Source organism: Acartia tonsa, chromosome 3 (assembly GCF_053477335.1).
Source record: "Acartia tonsa isolate MP-2025a chromosome 3, ASM5347733v1, whole genome shotgun sequence".
NCBI classification, from domain to species: Eukaryota; Metazoa; Arthropoda; class Copepoda; order Calanoida; family Acartiidae; genus Acartia; species Acartia tonsa.
Window position 1 is genome coordinate 7,189,008 of NC_137262.1, and position 24,033 is coordinate 7,213,040.

General features: G+C 30.0%; 1 protein-coding gene across 2 annotated transcripts in view; it reads right to left on the bottom strand.

Moving 5' to 3' along the window:
* LOC145313194 (uncharacterized) overlaps positions 1 to 24,033 on the bottom strand; it is a 243,398-nt gene that overhangs the window by 43,869 nt on the left and 175,496 nt on the right. For both annotated transcript variants that reach the window (XM_080152485.1, XM_080152484.1), the window contains exons 7-10: positions 20,067 to 20,282; positions 7,000 to 7,226; positions 1,977 to 2,074; positions 1,460 to 1,549 (exon numbers count right to left, since the gene is read on the bottom strand). In XM_080152485.1, the coding sequence (XP_080008611.1) occupies positions 1,460 to 1,549; positions 1,977 to 2,074; positions 7,000 to 7,226; positions 20,067 to 20,282 (631 nt within the window). The remainder of the gene's footprint in view (positions 1 to 1,459; positions 1,550 to 1,976; positions 2,075 to 6,999; positions 7,227 to 20,066; positions 20,283 to 24,033) is intronic.

Here is a 24,033-nt window from a genome sequence, read left to right on the forward strand (position 1 = left end):
TGTCCTACCAATATGTCCTACCCTAGCAGGGATACATGGATAGGTTATTACAAAGTTGAGAATAAAATACATGTCCTCCTATCTGTCCTACCAATATGTCCTACCCTAGCAGGGATACATGGATAGGTTTTTATAAAGTTGAGAATAAAATACATGTCCTCCTATCTGTCCTACCAATATGTCCTACCCTAGCAGGGATACATGGATAGGTTATTACAAAGTTGAGAATAAAATACATGTCCTCCTATCTGTCCTACCAATATGTCCTACCCTAGCAGGGATACATGGATAGGTTTTTACAAAGTTGAGAATAAAATACATGTCCTCCTATCTGTCCTACCAATATGTCCTACCCTAGCAGGGATACATGGATAGGTTATTACAAAGTTGAGAATAAAATACATGTCCTCCTATCTGTCCTACCAATATGTCCTACCCTAGCAGGGATACATGGATAGGTTTTTATAAAGTTGAGAATAATATACATGTCATATGTAAATCACCATATATACTTTTCAATTAAGGATATTGTTAGCTTAATAAACCAAAAAATACGAATTAATCTGATCTTTTTGCAAAATCTTATCTTTCATTGAACAATCCTTAAAACCCTGCGCCTACATCCAACTCTTGGACAGTATATTTGTACAAAAGATCTTATAACTAATGAAGCAAGTGTTATGTCGGTCGATCTGTGAATCATGCAATTGCTATACTATGACTCGTAGCCTTGAAAGTACAAACAATAACAGTAATAAACAAGAAAAATCAAATAAAGAATTTTAAATTTCATGGCCGTTATGTAGCCAAAAAACCTTCAAATCTCCCTTTTTAATCCTAAATAATTTATCCATTGCTTATTATATTGAACATGAACACGAGGCCTATATATAAAATATACACATAGATTGTAAGGAAAATCAACTTTGAACAAAATTCAATGGAATGAACCGGATTTGAAATCTTTAGAAACTTACTGTCAAGCCAGAAACTAATATAATAGGGGTTCTGCTTTCAATTTCAGGAAATTCATTTTTAAAAGATAATCTATCAATATCGCTTAATTTACATCAAGCTATCTATCTATCTTAGAATAGATAGTTCGAATCTACTCACTGTATCAATAGAAATATAATGATTTTGATTAATCATATATTTTTGGTTGGTCTTCTTAAAGTATAGTGCATTTAAATGGACTCCTAAGACTCGGGTTGTTAAAATCTTACTAATTGCTCGACCCCTAGCCTCTAGGGGTGGGCGATGGAGGTCAGAAAATAGCTTATAATCAACACAAGAAAATTATAAAGACCATCAAATCTGACAGGCATCTTTCAAACAAAAACCTTACCGCTTATAATATAAGACTTGTAGCACACACAAAAAAAATGCATATCCCTATCAATATGTACAGACGTATGCACGTGAAGTGAACAAAACAATCACATCTATTATGGCTTACCATTTCGTCGAGGCTCTTGAGGTCATTGAATATTTCTTGTGGTAGAGGTCCAATGGGGTAGGGATAACCTTCCTCTTCTTCTTCTTCCTCCTGAAATAACATAATTAATGGACGTACTGACTGTCAAGCACAAAATACAGAGTTGCTTTGCTTATGCCTAAATTATGAAGCTTTTTATAGTGCCTGTAAAAATGGCGTCATACTCGCCTACCATTTGTCAATTCAAATGTAAACTGGCCTACCATTGGTAATTTAGTCTGTGTATTGGCCTACAATTGGCCATTTGTATTGTCTGATGTCATTTTTTAAAGGCAATATAAAGAGCTTCCTAAAAATATTTAAATTCAATAATAGGACAATTCGAAGCAGAACTTTTTATCCGGTAGAAAACTACTGACCCTTTCATAGCCATTGTCAGCCACCTTCAAGGTGGTGGACGTGGTAAGGACTAAATTAACGTCTTCAGTATTAGAAGGATTTGATCTGGATTCGAACTCAAAAGTTTAAATATTTTTACCTCTTCCTCAACCTCATCCTCGTATTCTTGATCCTCCAGATCCTCAAAATCATCCTCATACTCGTCCTCTCCCTCCAGGTCATCCAAGTCATCCATACCTGCACATAAATATCAAGGTTTAGATCATCATTAAACAAAAACAGGGATCTTGAGAGATAAGAAAAGATGTACAACTAAATTATTATAAATAGAGTAGTTACAACTTCTGTAGATTAAAATTATTGGTGGAAAAGTTTGAACACTCACAATTAAAGTAAAAAAAATAAAATAAAGGTTCCCAAATAATGAGAGAACTACAAAAACCTATAATTTACAGTCCAATTGTCCCAACCCTCTCTGATCCTATATGTTTAATTAGCATAGGGGTTAACCTACATTTTTTTTATGTGATCACATCTTAATAAAATCAAAACTAATATACAATCATTTGGTACTTTATTGATAACTTACTTTAACAATTTAAATTTGGATAGAAACGTCCTTGCTTGGTTGTAATTAAAAATGGGAAAAGAAAATAATTTTGCAAACATGTTTTCAAAACAAAACAGAAAGAAATTTTGCTTACAATTACTTTTTCTACGACACTGTTGTAAAGTTTAATCATGAAGTGGTAACGTCCTAGATGCTTTAAATGGCCCTCTTTTTATAAAAAAAAAAACTGTGGACTTGTATCTTTACCCATGGAGACAAAAACCCCATCAATATATTAAATCCTATTATATAAAGAAATAAGATTTTTAAGTTTGTCCATTAAAATCTCACTAACAACTGAACCGATTGAGTTTTCCATGTTTTGAAAGTAACACATAGATCATTTTAAGGCTGCCTGAATTCATCCAAAGGTTCCCTACATATTGCAGGTTTTTTGGTCCAGCGGATCATAGCTTTAAGAACACACAATCAAGAATATTTGAAGTCAAACAATTTTATAGAAAAATATTATATATTGAAATTAATTCAAATTTTGAAAATCAAGTATGTTATAAAAGCATATTTTATTAAGTATATAAAACATGACCTTTACAGTTCATTTTAATAGTCTTTTATTTGACTAACCATCCAAAATAATCCTAGAAAAAGTTGAACACAGTAGATTAAGGAAAGAAAAGAATAAATAGCACAACATGTTGTGTCTTCAGGGAAAGGGTAACATATTCAATAATTCAATTCCCTTAAAATTTATTGGTTCATATTAAAAAATCTAGGAAAAAACCTGATTTGTGTGTTTACAAATAATAGGACATGGGTGTAAAATAAAAAAAAAGATTTGCAGAAATCGATTTATCTATCAAAATTGTCGAATATCCTACCATTTCCTTGTCGTAAATAAGGTATTGTTTGTTTTTACTAGATGAAGTTTTTAGAAAAGCCGAATATTGTTGTATAACTTTTAATTATCTGAGTTTAATAAAATTCTAATCTACTGTGATTATGTGTTATTAAATAGCTTTAAGCACCCAATTTAAGGTCCAGCTTAACCTCCTTTTTGTTCTTCTTGTTGTTCTATACTTGAAAATATTAGAGTAATTAACGTTAGAGATTTTAACGCCATGTTTTATTAAAATAGGGACAGTTAAAAAGCTGCATTGCCTCCCTTCTTTTGGTATTAATTAAAAGCCTTATTGAGACAAATATATTTTTGTGTATATGCTTATAAAAGGATGCTTTTCATGAAATACAATTAATTCAGAAACTTAACGGAGAGGTATTTTAGACACTCTAAAATTACCTCCAATATTTGCAGAGTTCTTAAGGTTGCGGTAAGAGCTACAGAGATGGGACAATGGAAAATAAAGTTTCTACCTCTCGTATTTTGGTACATTTTTAATTGGTATTTTTGAGATTTTATTATGCGACACAATGGGAAACCATGAAATCGTATCTTTAAACTAAAGAAAATATAACATAAAAGTTTTTTTGATCTTGGGGAAAATTAATCAAACACCCATTACCTCATCCCCACATCCCTGAAAGAGGTTGGTGTAGTTTCTTGTGCACTCATATTATGTACTTCAACAATTAATGTTCATTTATCTTTGTCAGTTAATATAACTTTTTTTTAAGTGGGAGTATGAACCAGGGTTGTTGCATCTTTAGAAAAAATTTTGCCAAACTTTTTAACTCAAAATTATTACTTTTGAATTTTGAGGGAATACTTTTCTTTTTTGGCAACGCCTATAGCATGCTTCCTATAAAGATTCAGAAAATAAAATCTTTTTTTCAATAACCTAATTTTGACTGGCTGGAAAGTTAGAGGCAAAATAAATTTCCCCCACTAATATAGGCCGTAAATTGCACTGGTACCCAAAGTTTTATCTCATTAGCCAGCTCAAAAACTTTGGGTACTTGATAGTTACAGAATTTGATTAGTTTTATTATTTAGTAGTGTCCAAACTTTTAAACCAATAATTTTAATCTACAAAAGTGGTATTTTTTCCTCTTCATTGTAAATTTGTTGTAAATTAATTAATGGACCATTGTCCATTGTCTTATCTCTCAAATCATTGGCTATACACTTTTTTAGTTTTGATCTATTAGAGTTAGGGTCATTCAATCTTAATATATGTAGGGTAAGTAATGTATACCAACAATTTTTATTCAAATATCTATGTACATTTGTAGTGCTGTTATTTTATCAACTTAGGACAATGGCGTATCATAAGTAATGATGCACCTTCATATAATGCTAAAAATAAACTTTTAAGATAGGTAATTAATATTTTTTCTTTAAAAAATCATTTTTAACTTCACCTTAAAAAGTTTTTTTTTGCAATATCTTCTTGGATTTGCACTATTTAACTTTCAAGGTGTTGTAAGGCAACTAAAACTTTCTGTGCAAAAAAAATTTGTTGAAAAAAATCAGGCCATACATTTTGATCATTTCGTGTCTTTTAAGCTAAAGTTCTAAAAGTTGATATATTTTTCATTTTTTTTGCGCAGCTCAATGCAAATGTGCTAAAAAAGTTGTGAACAGTTTTGCAGAAAAAAAATTGTTAAAGTTGTCAGCAAAAGATTTAAATTTAACAGTGTTAATAAAAATAGCCTTGAAGTTTGAACTAAAAGTTAAATTAATAGTCATTTTTCAAAGTTAGTATTGTGCATCTACTTTTTAATTTACTTCATAAAATATAATCATTTATTAAAATTTTAATCTTCTTATAGAAGAAGTAGTATGCCTTTCTTTATGTTGGATTGATGAATAAGATCTTGACATAATGGCCATAATGGTCATGCTTTTTTGTAGGAAGGGTCAAATCCCCAAAATTTTAATATATTAAGGCCATTAAATGACGATTTAAATTAAAAATTTTAAAAAAAATTGGAAAATATTTAAGTCAAATATAACCACAAAATCAAAAAATTATCTGTGAGGCCATTGACAACAATCATGAAATACCACCAGTCTATGGGGCAAAATCCTTCTATTATATTTGTTGCCTACTTTATCACTCCCCCTCCCTCCACCGATTATCAACCTTTTTTCTACAACTCGCTTCAATACAATGAGAGGAGTTTCAAATATGTTTGTCCAATAGACCTTACCTTAAATTACAAAAATATTACAAATTCGTATATCAAATAAAAGGGAGGGGGTAGGGGCTAGTTATAGTCCACCTACTTGCAAATTGAGGGAAATAGCCATCGATTGCATGTAACATTGAATATTTTTCTTAAGGTTATCCCAAGTACTTTCAATGCTGAATAATAAATTGATTTATTTTCGTTGTTACCCTTACAAGACCGATTTAATTCATTTTTGCGAAAACAAACATTCAGGGTTTAAATTGTAAGAAAGAGTGAAATTTTGGTAATTAAATATAAGTTCTTGAGAGTATTAAGACTAACATTTAGTGGAAATCCAAGAAAGTGGGATAAAAAACAAGAAAATCAACATCCAAACATTAAAAATTAAAATTGTACAGGTTATAAAGAAGCTGCACTACTTAAATAAATTAGCCTTAAAGTGAAACTGAAGTAATTAAATTCTTTCAAAATAAAACTTTTTAAAATTAATACTTTGATGTTTGCATTAAATATCTTTACAATACAGTTTAGCAATTCAACTTATCTCTCACCCCATGCATGAAAGGATAAGTCAATAGAAAAAAAAATAATACTTCTCCCTTAAAGTAAAATATTCTTAGTGTAGCTTTAATTTTTCTTAAAAGGAAAATTCTAGGTATAGTCCCTTTCGTGGCAACGCCTCTTAAGGGGTGTTTCGTCGTATTTTCACAGTAGTTTTCCCATTATTTTTATATCCTGCGGTGGGCTATTAACCTGCGGGGTCAATCGTCTAACCCTGCGGGGCAATAACCCAACCTAACTTAACCTAACCTAACCTAAAATAACCTATCACAAGCTATATACTGTGAAAATACGACAAAACGACCCTATATACAAAATTCCTTCCTTTAACAAGAGAAAAAAAATTGTGTTTCCAAGTTATGAATTTTTGGGCAGACATATTTATTTTCTATTAACCTATCCTTAAATTCTTGAGTCTCAAATTTTTCACTTTATTACTCAATTTCACTGTAAAGTTTCGCTCGAATGATAAACAATATACATGAAATAAAGCTATAAAAATGCAAAATACTTTTTTTATCTGTAAATAACTAATTTTACAGATAATAACCTGCAAAATAAAGAGTTGTTGTTGTCTTTTTATTGATGTATTATATCATAATTGCTTTCTGCAAAGATAAACATCTTACTAATCTGATAAATTTAAAAATTTGTGGCGCAGAAAATAAGTCACTAAACCTCTCTTAAGGCAGGTTATAAGAAGGGTTTATCTGAATCATACAGTGGCGTGTACTGGGTTTTGCCAGGGGGGAGGTACGTTATTTTTTTACTCCTTGAGGTGGTGAAACGGCGATGGTACCCAATACCAATTATAATTTGGAAAGGATTCATATTGGCAATTTCAATCTGTCTATCAACAAAGAAATCAAGATTATTAGAATGTACGATAAAGAGACTTCATTTAAAATTTTGAAAATTTGATCAACTTTGTTTTTACCTGTATCTCCATGGACCTCGACCGCCAAGCTGGGGAACATATCATTCTCAGGGTTATTCTCCTCCTCCTTTCTCTTCTCACGCTCCTCTCTTTCTCTTTCCTCTCTCTCCTCTTTCTCTTTCTTCTTTCTTTCTCTCTCCTCGCGCTCTCGCTGTCTTTCCTCCTCTCTCGCTTGTCTTTCTCGCTCTCGCTGTTCTCTCTCCTTCTTTTTTCTCTCTTTCTCCTCTCTGAAAAAGAAAGAGAAGTAAAGTATTATACAGTAAAATGTGTTTTCAAACATTTTAAACATTTTATATGTCACTTTTGTTAAAGTTCTTGGTCGTCCATACAAACATACGGACGGAGAACTAGAAATTCGACAAAAACTTCTAGTGCAATATAAGTTCCAAAATTATATAAAAATGAAAATTTGCACAAAGATATGAAAAAAAGAATATTACACCCAAATGATGCTATAATACAATTTCATAAAAGGAAATGAGAAAAGAAATAAAAGTAATCGTCTACTTGGGAATAAGAAGAAAGAATTTTATTTCTCAAGTTTTCTTTTAACAATTTTATTCTACTTTTACAACACTCAAATTTAGGTTTAAATAGCTTTTATTTTACATCTAATGTCTTCATTTTCTTACGATTTAAGTTTAATTTTAATTATGAGTAAGTTTTAATTTATTAACTTTCTAAATTATATAACATGTACTTAACTAAGTTAAAGTAACTTTAACAAGTTTGATTTAAATATCGAGTATGTGCTTATATGCAGGGAGGGAGGGGACATTGGGCTGTTTATTACACTAGTCCCCAAAGTTTAAAATTAACGTTTTCTTGTTTGTTGGCTTAACATCTTTAGTGACTTTTATTGAATCTTAATTGGTTAATTCATTAATTTATGTGTCCACACATTTTTTAACCACTGATTGTAATTTACAAAAGGGATACTTTTGATTTTGTGTAGCATCATTGGGGATGTACATCAATTTATCGGCCATTGTCTTATCCCTTTAGATCCCTTGCTCATATGTACGTAGAATACGTTTTAGACCAAATTAGAGCAAAGTAAGAGGTAAACAAAAAGTTTTGTTATAGTCAAGAAAACTTTTAAAGATGTTGACTGAAATTTTAAAAATTATTTAATTTTAAATAAGCAATAACTTAACCTTAACAAACCAAACTAACCTTGCAAACCCAAACTTAACCTAACCTAAGTCCTGATTGTTAAACACAATTGAATGGCCCTGGTTAAAGTTGACTAAGAAATGCAGGTGTTCAATTTAATCTGCATCACTAAGGAGAGGATAAAAGCAAAGTTGTTTACTCAATTTAGCAAAAAAAATATGCTTTCAGTAATTAAAGACTAGTTCAAATAAATTTATAATAAACCAAAGCACAAATCCTATTATATAAAGTAGTAAGGCTTTATTGTTTGAAGCTGAAGATTTCAATAACAACTGAACTGTTTGAATTCACTTTTATAAGAAACTTTACATAGGTCCTATGATGGTTTTAGTTTTTTTTATGCCCACATTGAATACAATGCCCATGGATGCTAGGGGCGCCTTTGCTAGTATATCTAATTAAGTTCATTCAATGTAAAAATTAACTATTTTATGGAAACTCTGTTGAAATCCTTCTTTCAAGTTACTTAGTATTTGTTTTTATGCTAGGTCAAATGAATTCAACATACAACCAGCTAATCAATACAGCATTTTTGATAGCTTCGCTTATATAGAGGCAGTCATCCTTGTTGGCATTTAAATAACACCTCAGCATACATTTCTTCTTCAAATAAAATAATAATTTTTCCAATAAATACCTATGTTGAGCTTCCAATAAAAAAGAAAAGGAAAAAATAATTTTGGCCAGAGTAAAATAAAATAGGGCAGAAAGATTTTTGCATTGCAAATTTTTAGCATGTAATTGTATATGAGTTATTCGTTTGTAATTAATATATCAGTTATTGAAATCTTTAAAAAAAATATATTTTTGAAAAATGAACGATAAATTGATGTACATCCCCAAATGGTGATAAACTCATTCTGTAGATTTTAACTATTGGTTAAAACGTTTGGACACTCAACTTAATAAACCAACCAATCAAAATTTAGTAAAGTATCCAAAGTTTTTTATGTCAACGAATAAGAAACAAATCTTATAAAACTTTGGGTACTAGTAACTAGTGTTATCAACAGTCCAATGTCCCATCTCTTCATAAATCAATGCAATAATCTATATATGTAATTGTTAGTTTGAACTTTTATTAAACCATAAGCATTTTTAAATTAGAAAAAAAACTGCATTTCCGTATTGGAACTGTAAACATATTTATATTGATCATGTGTTACATGGTATCAATCAAAGTTTAGAATTAAAACACAGTGTGAATTATCAAAATATGTTATTGTAATTACAAAATATATAAAATTTGGTGCTTGCAGATTTTAGAATTTAATTCACATTTAGATAAATGGTAGAGGGACAAAGTGTCTCAAAAATCAGCCATGTAACGTGATAAAAATGAGGGAGATGAGAGGAGAAGTGGGAAAGAAAACACCTAAAAAAGGGATGGATTATCCCTCATTCTTATGACGTCACATGGCTGATTTTTTTACCTACAAATAAATTGCATTTAAGAGTTGGTTTATCTGAAGTGGATTAAAGTTTCTAGTCTAAATTTTTTTGGTTAAAATTCGTTTTGTGTTGTTGATATTTTTTAGCCCCTCCACCATATAATTGACACATATACGCAATAAAAAAACATCCACCTAGCATCTCAATCATTTTGTTAAACAGAAAAAGGTGTCAACTTAAAACAGACAAAATTTGAAAAAAAAGGTAAAGGATTTTTTCCATCAAACTATTACATTCAAATATACTTTTTTGAGCTGTAAGTATTAAGCTTTTTGAATAGTTTTTGTATAATGTAATCCTATTCTATAAAGTTTTTTTGTCTGTAGCTTGACATTTTGATAACCACTGAACCAATTGAGTTCTCAATTTAAGGGAAGCTTCAGAATGGTCCCGGGATGGTTTAAGGTTATTTTATTTTAAGATTTAAGTCTTCGGATAGTTTTATGCTATTTTTCTTATCTGTTCTATCCATTATATTATAGAGCCCTTAGCTAGAGAAACAAAAAAATGAATCGGTATTTTGCTAAAATGTAATTTATCAGATAATAGAAAAACACCTTTACAATGAAACCTATACAATTTTGAATCAATCGACCGAAAAGTTTAAGGTTTATTGGTTTTACCGCGAAAAATATTGTAAAGAATAAAAAGTGTATGTGTTTACAATTGTCCATTAAAACTATTTGTTTGTCTTTGTTGTCAACTTTCAGGCAGAAATCTAAAATCTGTAAGTATTTTATTCTAACAGATATAGAATTGGATGGATGAATTGAAAGGAGAATTTAATGGATATAGGTTATACGTGAATATATTGATAGGGGTAATTTGTAGTTAATTTAAGTTGCTAATATGGACCTCATTCATTGGTCAATTCGTTCCTGCAGTCGTAGGGTAGGGAATGGGATAAAGGGTGTGGATGGTTGGGTATTATTATATTAGCCAGCTGTGATCATTACTCTATCAGAGTTAATAAAAGACTGGTGCAACATCCAAGTAATAATACATCGATTATTGCACTCTAGTTTCTTTTGTTTGTCTAATGGGAATTTAATGGAAAATTTGGTCGTTTTAAAATTCATATGGGAAATTTGTAACAACACCAAATAAAGCATTTGACGGATAGATGTGTGTCAAAGAAAGAAGTCACATAAGCTGGAAAAAATCTTCTTTAGCTTTGAGTTTTTTTTCAGATTCTATTATGTATTTGGATCAAAATAGAAAAGTTAAGATATTTTGAAGTTTTCATGAAATTGCACAACTCTAAGACACAAAGCTATATTTAGATTTGAGTATTTTTCTAGATTAATGTACGAAATATTCTGTTTTGAAATGAAACTTTGTTGATGAAAGTTTGAAATTACATTTTATTTATGTTAAAAAAATGTGCAATAGATTTCCGAAAATGCACAATGAAATTTCTCTAAGAATGTAAAAAAAGTATTTATTATGTTACAAGCAATAACAAACTAATTTAAAATGGCATAGATAAGGATGCTGCGCAAAATGGTACAATAAATTGACGTCATATGATAAAATAACCAATGAGAGGAGAGTATATATTTTACCATTGGTCAATTACAATGTATACTGGCATCTCATTGGACAACTTTATAGTATGACGTCATTTTTTTGTACCATTTTGCGCAGCATCATAGATAAGTATTAAAGGCTAAAAATAGGCCAAAATATATTTTTATCCATACTTAAAACTGTTTACTTTAAACCTCTATTACTGATTAAAATTAATCTCAAGCAAAAAAAATATTATTTGTGTTCATTTTCAATTATAAACCATTGCAAAAACTGTATCACAATAAGTTCTTTTATTTGGAATGAGAATGAGGTCAAAGTTGATGTAAAAAGAAATGGCAACAATTCTGATGAAAAATGTGGAAAGTAATCATTTTATTGATCAAGTGTGTTAGACGACTTTTTCTGCTAAAAATTTGTAAAACTTTAAATCTCACTCTAAAAGCTAGTCCAATAATTATTCTGTTAATTTTAAACTTTAAAAAATACAGACTATATTTGGTAATATAAGAAGCCTTTTTGTTATTAAATTGATAAAAAATTTAATTAATGATTTATACTGATTCTTAATAAATGTAAAGCATGCATAGTTAAATTTGTAAATAAAACATTATATGGATCCTTATTATTGTTAAATGTACGTACAGATATTTTTGTCCTTACATTTTTTGTCAGTAGGAGTTATTTATTTGCTAAATGCACTACAATTAATTGCAAATTGATTTTCTATAAAAAGATGTTCTTGTTTGAGCAATTTGATGGGCGGCCATTCTAATCAATGAATGGCAATTCCAACCTTTAAGTGCCTTTAATGCCTTTTTATGAACCTCGTAAAATAACAAAATGGGGGTCGATCCTTTCGAGAAATGCATTTTACCTTTGGCGCATGATGAATGATAAAAACATCTAAATACCTCAGGGCCATACAGTTCTTAATGTATTGCTCTATAGTTGCAAATAATTTGGGACAGTGATTTTATGATTAAATTGTTCTTTTAGTTTTTTTTATATATCCAGCATTTTATGCTGTTGGAAATGTAAACATGGAAGCGCAGAAAAGTTTTCCAATGCAGGTTTTGGGCTAATTAGTGAAGATTTTAAAGTAGTGGTCAATATCCTTTGCGATATGACCCTTATTACTGCATCAAAAAACATCAAGAATAAATGGCAAAGCATAATAGGGAGGGGGGTAAATGGATGCTCCCCCTATACGAATTTTGGAATTAGACTACAACCCCCCCCCCTAAAAACTTTTGAAAACCATCTTTTCGCTCACACGTAAAAATAAAAGCTTGGATGTCCTTGGCAAAGCAACTAGTTTAAAAAAACATTATAAAATATAACAAAAACAAAACATAACATTTATTTAAAAGCCTTTATTTTATAAACATCAGGTAGGCTAATAGGCTACAATGATCATAGTTTTCCGAACAAAGCCGCCTTTACGTTATTTCATGAGCATCGGCAATAAAAAGCTGTAAATTAAAGCAATTCAAAGTTATCACTATGCATCATGAGTCTCTCTCTCTCTCTAGTATTTTTATTGTCCACCACACTATATAACACACGTTTTTGTTTCTTTCTGTGCTGTGCGGGTGGTCGTGTGGTAATGGTCAAATTAAAGACAAATTGGGGGTATTTTTATTGCGATTCTTTACTTTTTACTTATGTTTTAAACCATTGAACCCCCCCCCCCCCCCTGAAAAATGTAGGCAAAAAAGTAAGAGAAACAGTAAGCACTGTTCCGCCATGAAAACTAATAATTAGTAGAAAAAATGATGTTTTGGTTTTTATCAGTGAATTTGATTTCTGTTATTTTAATCAGAAAAATATACTATAGTATTAAAAATTCAAAATTAAATTAAATAGAAAAGTCCTACAAGTATCTTTACAAGGTTACACCAAATGCCCAAATGAACTTAATAGGAAACTGTCGTAATATTGCCTAAAGTTGAAACCCACTCTTATTCTTACTATCCTTTGTGTCAAATTTATTGAGTATTCTTTTATGTTTGGAAATTAAGGCTTTTTTTGTGTAAAAAATTGTTTTCATTGATTTTAATCTGGGACAGACTAAACACCTGCTAAATATGAAACGTAAGCCTGTAATTTTAGCCTTTTTAAATATTATCATAATCAGATAAAAATCAAACGTGTTTCACTTTTATCAAAAACAGTCTGTTTTTAGAAGCAAAGCTACTTTATAGTTATAAATGTCCGTATGTTTGTCCATAAGAAACGTTTAAAGGAAAATTAATTTTTTTCAGCATCTAATTATAATAGATTTTTTTTATTGAAGAGGCCTTTTAACAATGAACAATGTCATCCTTGTTAAAAAAAATTAGTCATACTTTTTTCAAGTCATATCAGATAAAATTATAGAATATTTATGTTACATATTTTTACATTTTAATATTTTATATTTAAGTCCAAGTTAAATTTAATATTAAAAACAAAAAAAGGACACTTTAGAGTTCATATTCATAAGGTTTTTAACCATTAGAATTCAACTTTTTAAACGGAACCTTGTGTTACTTAGGAGCTAGCTATATTATTATGATAGAGGTTTAATCCTTTTATGATGAGTTGAAATATACTATCTGGATGATATCAAAGCCTCATACAAAATATGATCACACAACATATGTGTCAATCAAAATATATTATCTCTCTCTCTTTGCCTCTCTCTCACTCTCTGTCTCTCTCTTTCTCCTTCTCCCTCACTCACTCTCTCTCTCTCCCGTTCTCTCTATTATTAAATTGTTTCCCAAACTTTCGAACAAATTATAACTATTTATGAAATTACAGGGACAAAGCCAATCAAAACAGACTGAATGATTTTAAATGAAAGCATAAATTAAATCTAACACAAACCAGATACAAAGTGAAAAATGAATGTAATGATTTTCTGTTTGTCTGTCCGTTAAAATATCTGAAACGGCTACTTTGTAACTCACTCACTACGGCACTTTGTCATTAAGTCCCACCCTTAATAAAGTAAGTTACGTAAAAATACTTAAATTTCAATGGATGTAGAACATACATGGATATTATGACAGGGGAAAAGTGTCGTCAATTTAGTTTGCTAACATGGAACCCATTTGTTGGGCAGTTCGTACATCCAGTAGGAGGGGAGGAGATGGGGTTAAAGGTGTGGAAAGGAGGAATCGTTAATTTAGCCTGCTGCGTGTTTCACTTTATTAGAGAACATGAAAATCTGGTGCTAGATCTAAGTAATATTATAGTCTTTGAAATTTCCTACTATTTCTGAGGTCATTGAAATATCCATAAAATAGTTGGCAAATAAAATAGTTAAAATGTGTTCAAAATTGTTAATGCTACCTATTAACATAATTATCCTTGTTAGTATTTACATAGCAGTCCTTTCATTTTTAAAATGAATAAAGCAATCCAATTAATTTTGATACGTGTAAAAAGAGTTAGGAAATTGAAATAAACAAAAAGTGGAAATGAGATATAGAAGAAGGAGGTGGGTCCGGTTTTAAACAGGGAGGGAGGGGATATTGGGCTGTTAACATGGTCAAATGGAAAGGTAGGTGGAGTACAATTATCATTTCCATACCATATTTTGCAGTTTTTAAGTTGGGAAAATGCTGGCTACTCTTACCCTTTTTCCTGGGTTTAATTAGATGATAAAAAGTATTAGTTCTACAAAATAAGAAATATAACCATATTGGTCAAATGAAAATTCGAATTTGATTTACATTTCAAAACGAATAAAAAGTTTTAGAATTGAAAATTGAACTTCATATATAAGTGCCAATTGCATCTTTTTTAAAATTTAAAATCACTACCAGAAGTAAGGCGGATGGATGGAAGAGCTAGGAAAAAGGGGGCGTGTCGTAGCATCTATGTGCATGTCATTTTCTGTTTGTGTGTATGTTTGTGTGAATGTTTATACATGTGTGTGTGTATGTTTCCGTGTATGTGTGCGTAAAAGGTGTCAATCATTTTACACAATCTGCTCCTCCCATTTTACTCAGGCGTACAAAGAGAGTTTAAAAAGTGGTGATATACCAATAGAGAATAAGAAATTAGCATAAAGCTATTTATATCTAGGCTTAATTGACTGATTAATAGTTATTTCGTTATCGTATTATAAACGGCTTTCCACGGATATAAAATGTACAATTATAAGATTAAAACCAGTTTTTTTTAGCCCCGAGGTGCCGAAGGCACGGGCTAAAAAATATATTATGAATGTATATTTAATTTACAGCTTTTTAATGCCATAATCTGCAAAAAACGTAATCTTTGCAAAAAAAAGTGCAAAGAAAAAATATTATTTAATATTATATTATTTATTTAGTTAAGATGTTGGATGTTGATATGTTGCTGTCAAAAGAGATTAACACGTTTTTAGTTTATTATACTGCATTAAGATCTATTTAGAAAATAGTGAAGATAAAATTCTATAATTTACCACATTTTGTTTACATGCAAAGCTTCTTTTTAATTGAGGAATACCTATCGACCAAATACAAAAAATATTAAGAATCAACCTTTGATTTTTGTATTTTAATGGTTTCTGTTGACTAAATGTCAACAAAAAAAGTATTATAGCTGTCATATTTTTAATTGCTAGTTTCATGCACTAGTTGCTTCGACTCTAGCCTCTACCGTAGGGCTACAAAATTAGAAATATAGCCTTAAATCAACTTATAGCTTCCATAAAATGTACAACCGATTTGGAACAACCATTTCAGAGATCTTTAGCTCCAGATATTATAACTCCCTACTTTATTGTATAGGGTATACTTATCAAAAAAAATTTAAAGTCCCTAATAAGCTTATATAGGCATAAAATATGAATTTATAAAAATGTATCTGACATAAATAATGTGCACATGGTGTAGTGATTATAGAAAGATCATCATTCACCCTGGCAAAATTTAAATGGGTCCTACAAGAGACAGGTAAAGATTTTCATAAAAAATATTTTGGTAGTAGCGCAGCTACTATATAACTTATCCATGTCGTGTCTGTAAGTCTGTTTGTCCTTGCATTGGTAAAATGGCTGAATTTTAACAATCTAAAGTAAGAAACGGCTTAAAATTAAATGGTATATCTAAATAATATGAAGATATTATCAAGATAAGAGGGGATATTTGTTTGTAAATTAAACTGCCCTTGAAGTTCATAAGCAAGTTCTTAAATTTGTTGGCTTTAAACTTTTGTAGTCTAGTTGAATTCGTGATAAGAAACAGTATCAAAACTTTTTCTCAATAAATCTAAATAGGGGGTAATTTTACTAATCATAATTTGGGGTACATTAATTCTATCATTCTCGAGGACCTCGATTCATGCTAAAATCTAAAACAAGCGCAACTTATGAACATAATTGTTTCTTTTTCTATCCTTGTCTGTGTTTGTTGGTGGTTAAGATCAGATAAGGTACATGATTGGCTTCAGCCCGAGACAGAACACAATTTATCACAAGTAGACACAAAATATCATCCAACTTAATTTAGACACAAACTACGGCCCAGGTCGAAAAATACAAAAAAAAAAGTTTGCTTTTTATGTTTTGGTATTTACTTGATCGAATCATGTAACGTTTGGGTGAAATTTAACTAGTTAATGTCTGTTGTGACTATTTTAGTTTATAGAAAATTTCTGATAGGAGGGCTGGAAAATTTTCGAAGACTTTTAACCCCCTAAAATGTAATTTAAAGATGCCCATAACTTTTTGTTATAAGAGACGGAGGTTTAAAATTAGGGTTATTGGGTCTACTTGTTGCATTCAGAGCGGTGTATTTTCTGCAGGCTTCCTTAAAGATGAGGGGTAAGTGGTTCTAGGAGATAAAAAAGGATAAGAAAACTAAAAATACCTTTTTAAAGATTTTACTCTTTTTTTAATATTTGGCTTATTTAAGCTTTTTTATGTCCATGACTTTTAATAGTGATTAGCATTAGGTGCTTTACTTTTTTACCAGAAAAAAAACGACATTTTCATTTACCTTTGGATGGTTTAATCCTTGTTAAGTATATGCGCTGTCTATAGACATTATTATGTTAGAATACATTATGACTCTATGTATAGTATAGTCTTTATAATGGGGGTATTAACACATACTTTAAAGTGTGTTATTACCTATCATTTTTATACACCATCTAAACATTTATTTATCCCCTCTCTCGCCTCTTTATCTTTTCCTATAGACAAGGAAGGTTATTTTATGCTGCTAAATATACCTTTATATTAGATAAATGAGCATTTTAGTACCGCAGCTACTCTATAAATAATGAAAATAAAAGACCACGAAGATGACCGATTCCGTTTGTTTTCTTACTTCACCTATTAAAACTATTGAAATTTTTTTCACTGTACAAATTTGTTGTTTTTTTCTAAAAAAATTACTGTTAAAACTGCGCTACTTTTAGACATATTTGTAAAATGTAATGAAAATGAAAATATATGTGTCATGATTTAAAATTTACAAATATACAAAGTATTGAAATATAGAAATTTTGATCTCAATATCATTCGACCTAAAAGTTTTAGAATTGAATTTGATATTTGTCATTCCATTTAAAATCATACAAGTGGCTTCTCCCATAGCCTCTGGCGGATTAGAATAAATAATCTTTAGAAAAAGTTACCTTAGCCAATATATAAGTAAAGATGATAGTATTCTCAATTAATCAGTGGTATTTTAGTTTTGATAAGTATTACAAAAGATTGAACGGTCGAATAGATATACTTTAGTTAAAGAGAAGCTACGCTACTCAAAACTAGGGAGGAAGGGGTCACTGGGCTGTTTGTCACAAAAGTTCACAAAGTTTTTAAAAAGTGATTAATTTTTTGTTGGCTTAACAACTTTGGGAACTTTAATTTAATTTGTATGTATACGTACATTAAGTTGAGTGTCCAAATGTTTCAAACAATAATTGTAATCTACAAAGAAGTCATCTTATATATCCTCATTTGGGATATATATTAATTTATCGGCCATTGACTTATTCCTTTAGATCCCTGACTAAAAATACTATTTAAATGAAGCATAAAATAAATTAGAAACTTTTTAAATAGCAGCAAATTTCTCCCGCTCAAATCACGATAAAATCTTTCGTCCGTTTCGGACAAAAATAAAATAAAAGACAGGTGTTAAAAATTTGAATTGTTTAACTGGCTGTAAAAAGGTTTTTATTACAATTTCTCGCCAGATAAATACTTGTTTAGGCAAATAAATTATTCTAAATGTTTCTGTGATTAAAATCTATGAATAGCTAGGAAAAAATTATTCTTACTTTCGTATCTATTCAACTAATATTTCTTTTTTAATTGGGAAGAATTATTATTATGTGTTAGTTAGCTGTATAGGATCTTTAAAAAGGCAGAAACATTATTTGCCATTATTAAGCTCTCAATTGGTATGGTTTGAGGCTTTTTTGATGGGATTTAATCTGAATTAGAACATTAATTTTCAGATGACCACCAAAAGTTTTTTTTTCTGTAAAATTAGTTAAATAAATGTTGTCTAAGTCACACCGGATATTTGTATTTACATAGGTTCTAAACATGTAGGAAAATAAATAAATAAACAATTGTAAATTGCATAAGGCAGAAATTTCTTTTTTTTGTTGTTGACCATAAAACAATTACATTCAAATATACAGAAAATGAATGCATTTTATTCAAAGTAGCGAAGCCAATAAATCTTATTTATATTGATCTAACCGCTGACACTTTAAACTGGTTTTCGTTGTTTAAATTAGATTACTTATTCATCGCATTGTATTATAGACAGCTTTCCGTTGATAGTAAAATGAAAGGGTATAAGATAACTAATCTGGTATTAATATTATTATGATTGTTATTTAATTATTCGTATAAAATTGTCTATAGTACGATACAATACATGATTTTTAAATATGGCCACGAACCGCATAAGCCATACTAGAATAAGAATTAAATGCTGTAAAATTTGTGCTTCGCTTCTTTTGAAAATTTTATTACGGCTAAATTTGAGAATAATTAAAGCTAAACGCCAATATCCTTAGAGCTAGTTTATTGCTATTGGCAAAAACACAGGGTTTAATTATCCTTAGCGAAAATGACCTCTCTCTCTCTTATCTCCGAAGCTAAATTGAGATTGTAAAACAAGATACAGACTTCTCATTTTAAACTCTTTCTGATAATATCTCATACTTCGCAATTGTATCACAAATCACCCCCTCCCTCCAAAAAAAAAAAAAAAACTTTTAATGCTATGGGACTTTTTTAACATTGGCCTATTTACACTTCAAAGGAAGATCGAAAAATTGTTTGTACATCAATTAATATACCCTCTTGAAGTCTCATGTAAAAATTCTGTCTTTGGAAGCTAGTAAAGTTTTTTTTGATGAAAGAAGAGTTGTAAATGTATTAAATCAGCATTGACCCCTATATATCCGAGCGTTCTACACAAAACAAAATCCCAGGGGGGGGAGGGGGGAGATTTGGTTATAAACTTTCCAAATGTGAAAAAAGGATTCAAATTTAGTTCTCTTTCTTCTTTTACAAGCCCCGCAGAAATAATATAAATTGGAGTGACCTATTCTGACATTAATACCCTTTAATGACTCTATATTTTAACCCTTTTATAAGGTTGTATTTTTAAAGTTAAATGTGTACTTTCGTAGGGAGAGAGGAGGCATTGAGCTGTTTATTATACTAGTCCCAAAAAAGTATTTCAAAAATGGTAATTTATTTGTTTACTTAACAACCATGAGGACTTTCATTGAATTTTTATTGGTTGATACATTTAGTTGAGTGTCCAAATGGTTCAAAAACTAATTGTAATCTACAGAAGGGGTAGTTTTGTGCATCATCATTGGGGATGTAATTGTACACCAATTTATCGGTCATTGTCTTATCCCTTTATATCCCTCGAAAAAAAACTAACCTTGCAAGCTCAATATCAATCTGTTGTTCAAACTGTACCAGCATGGGGGCCAGCATGCCCAGCTTGGCTCCCCTGCGGGCCACCTCCAGCAGGGTCAGCACCACGTGCTTCTCGTTCTTCCTGCCCACCAGGTCCTCTGTCTCGAACATGATGACCTCCATGACCTGCAGGTCGCGGCAAAATTTGATAAAGTTGTACACGTTATCTCGGGCAAACCTAAAATAATAATATACTAATTAATATCAAAGAAAAAAATCACCAAACCTCTTAACCTATATTGCTTCTTATTACTGTCCTAGAACTACTTCCAAATACGAAATCATATTAAAGCCTTACAAAACCTTATAAAACCAGCATTGTTGTTTTATCTTCTAGCATTTAAACTAAACTTACATTTCAAATAAAAGACATTGAACAGTTTATTGCATTGTCATCAAGATTTAGAATAAATAAATACCTACATTGAAAAGGAAATGCGAACTAGAAAGAAAAAGCCCATTTTTAACGTTTACATAAATTCAAAAGCTTATCTATTGCTCTAGACCTTGGCAAATTGTGTATGATATTATGATAATGTGTCTCTATACATCTTTTAATACAAGAAATATACACAAAACATTGACATTGAAACTTATACAGTAGCACAACATGTTTCGGACAAATGAGACCAAATAATGGATGTAAAATATACATAATACGTGGATAATACGATAGGGGGAAAATTATCGTCAAGTTAGATTGCTAACATGAAACTCGTTAATTGGTCAGTTCATTAGTACAGTATGATGGGAGGGGATGGGGTAAAGGTAGTGGAAGGACGAATCACTGCCACCTGCGAATTTGTTAGAGAATATGAAAATCTGGTGTAAGATAGAAATAATAATATATCCATTGGCCAAAAATTTCATTTGATTTACCCAAAACTATGCAAATAAAAACTTTTTAAAAATATGAAGATAGTTACCTTGTCTCTATCTTTTTTTTTTATGAAAATTAACTACTTTCTTTTGAATATTAAATAATAAAATTTGTTAATTCGCAAATCTTTTTCTAAGTGATAAGTAACTATAAACTATCCGAAATTTCCAGCTTTAAAATAATATAGAAAATGTATACTAGTAACTAAAATGACGCTACATAGCAAGAAATTTTGTCTAGATTTTTATTCGGTTATGAACTCTATTCTTTGAAATATGAATTTTAAATGAAATATTCTAGGAAGTAAGCAAAAACAAAATTCAGTAAATAAGAAAGTTTTATATAAAGAAAACAAGAACGCTAGCAAGTAAGATTGTTAGGAAACAAGGTTAAATATCCATAAATAGCGGTGCAATATCCATTAAACAATAATATACATTAACAAAAGAAAAACATTGAAAATGTTCATTTGTGATATTTTTTTGATGCTTGGGTTTTTACTAATCGATATATCATTACTTGGACGTTGCACCAGATTTTCATGTACTGAGATAGAGTAATACTCACAGCTGGCTAAAATAACGATTCAACCCCTTTACTATATCCCCTCACTTTCTACTAAATAAACGAACTGACCAATAAATGAGGTCCATATTAGCAAGCTAAATTAACGATCAAATTTCTACTTTAATAACCATTTTTACACAGATTTTCGAATGAATTAAGTAAATGTTTATCGTATTTGCCCCCCAATAGTGAACACACGCTGTATAAATATTTCCTCTTTATGCAAGTGATGATGAATAATAATATATTATTATTATTATTTGTAGAGGTGTATTATTGAGGGATTTTTAGAGTTAATTAGTTTTCTATAGTAAAAAGAATACATAGGAGTTATTTTTGAACTTAGATTTTAATGGGTTAAGTGTATAGAAAACAGAATGACAACATCCATAAAAGCGAAGCTCTGAAACGGTAGAACAAACGGATATTAACACTTGTATAATGTCAGAACTGAATAATCAGAATGCGAATGTATAAAAGTCAAAGCAAAATTGTAAGTAAATTTGTTAAAAAACTGCTTGATACAGGATAATGATTACGGACATACTTACATTTTTATGACTTGATTATAGAGTTGCTTCGCTTATAATATTGTACTTTGTTGTTAAAAACATCAGTTTGTATGTTCTATGAAAAATCTATGTTTTGTTTATTTTAATGAAAATAGGAATATGATTAATCTAGAATAAATAAATAATAAGTCCAATATAATTATAAAAAGGAAGGAAGAAAGGGTAGTTATGCATTAAATATCCATACTAAAGGAGTGAATCAGCATGGGATCATGCACTAATATATTAAATGTATACACTAAATCATAAAATTGGACAAAAATGTAAAAAAAATAGGTGATTTTTTGGGTATAGTCCCTTTCGTGGCAACGCTCCTTAAGGGTCGATTCTTCGTTTTTTTCACAGTAGCTTTTCTCCTATTTTTCGCTCCTGCGTGGTGGCTCTAACTCTGCGGGGCAAATTGACTAACGCAGTGGGGCAATCACCTAACCCAATATAACCTAACCTATCAAAAATCATTTTTAAAATTCGACGAATCGCCCCTTAAAGGTCGTTGCCACGGAAGGGACTATTCCCGATTTTTTTTCAATTTGAAAAGGTATCTCTTAAAAAGATTACACTTTTGATTTATTTCTATATCTAATAAAAACTAAATTTCACTATTTGAAATCGTAGGTATTGATAATCATTCAAATTAATTTAATTTTGGCCGATCAATTCCTATAATACAATGAATTATACATTAATGACCATATTGTGAGCCATGGTATAAAGGTTTGTGCAAATGAAATGCACATACATAACATAATTACAATTACTCTTAAGCACACAAATAAATATATGTTCCATCAATGCAGATAAATAAATAATTATAAGTATCTTCTCTAAATTCAACAAATAGCACAGCTACCTTTTAATTAGGTAGGGTTATCTATCCGTCTGTCCATGACTTTCTTATTTGTTAGCGGATTTAAAAATTATAAAATTTGAATTATCTGCTATAAAAATTTATCTTATATCTTAATTAAAAATTTCTAAAACCATTTCCTTTTTTGCAGTTTTATTGAAGCACTCATAAATAAATCAATTATTCTATTCTTCTCTTTCTCTCCATTGAGTTTAGTGTGCACATTTCGTACAGGGATGGGACAATTGACGATAAAATAATCTTTCCTCCAATTTTTTCATTATTCGCCTAGGGTAGTTGATAAAATCTGGAGTAATAAAAGGTAGATGATTGATAAATTCGCTATTGTCCTATTCCTCCCTGACATTCTGGCCAAAGCTAATAAGCACATTTCAGATGCAATTTTCGTGCAAAGGTTTAGAAATCATTTTGGCATAAAAGATTTAATATAATAGGACTGTGCAGAATTATTTTTAGATTGTGGCCATCTAAGGGAGGCAAACTATTTTGGGTCCTTGTTAAAAGTAGAGAATTTCATTGACATTAAATTTATTGATTTGTGTCGACTTGCAGCAATTTTAAGCTTAAGGGGACGTCTTGCCCTGTACCTTTTTTCTAATAAAACAATAATAAAAAAAAAGTCCTAAATATTCAATTTGAAAGTTGTTTTGTTTTATAACGTAATTTAGGCTCCAAAACTATTTATCTAAGACAGTAAGTAATGTTATTCTTTTTGTAATAAGAACTTTTTATAAATATTTATTTAATTTTCATAGAATAATTTCTTCAAGATTATTTTGAAAATTATTTTTAACTCAAATGTTATTTCCCTTGTCTATTTATTTTCTAAACATTATAATTTTCTCCAATAGTATTAAATCATAAAGTTTAAAAATATAGTTAGCAGGCAGACATAAAATATGTGTTAAAGTTACTTGTTGAAATTTTAGGGTGAGCTTTCTAAATATTGCTTGAAAACTACCCCCTAAACTAAACAGTTTCAAGTGTATATCACGATCAATTGATTCCTTAATTAATTTCCATATGCTTTTTATAATATGTT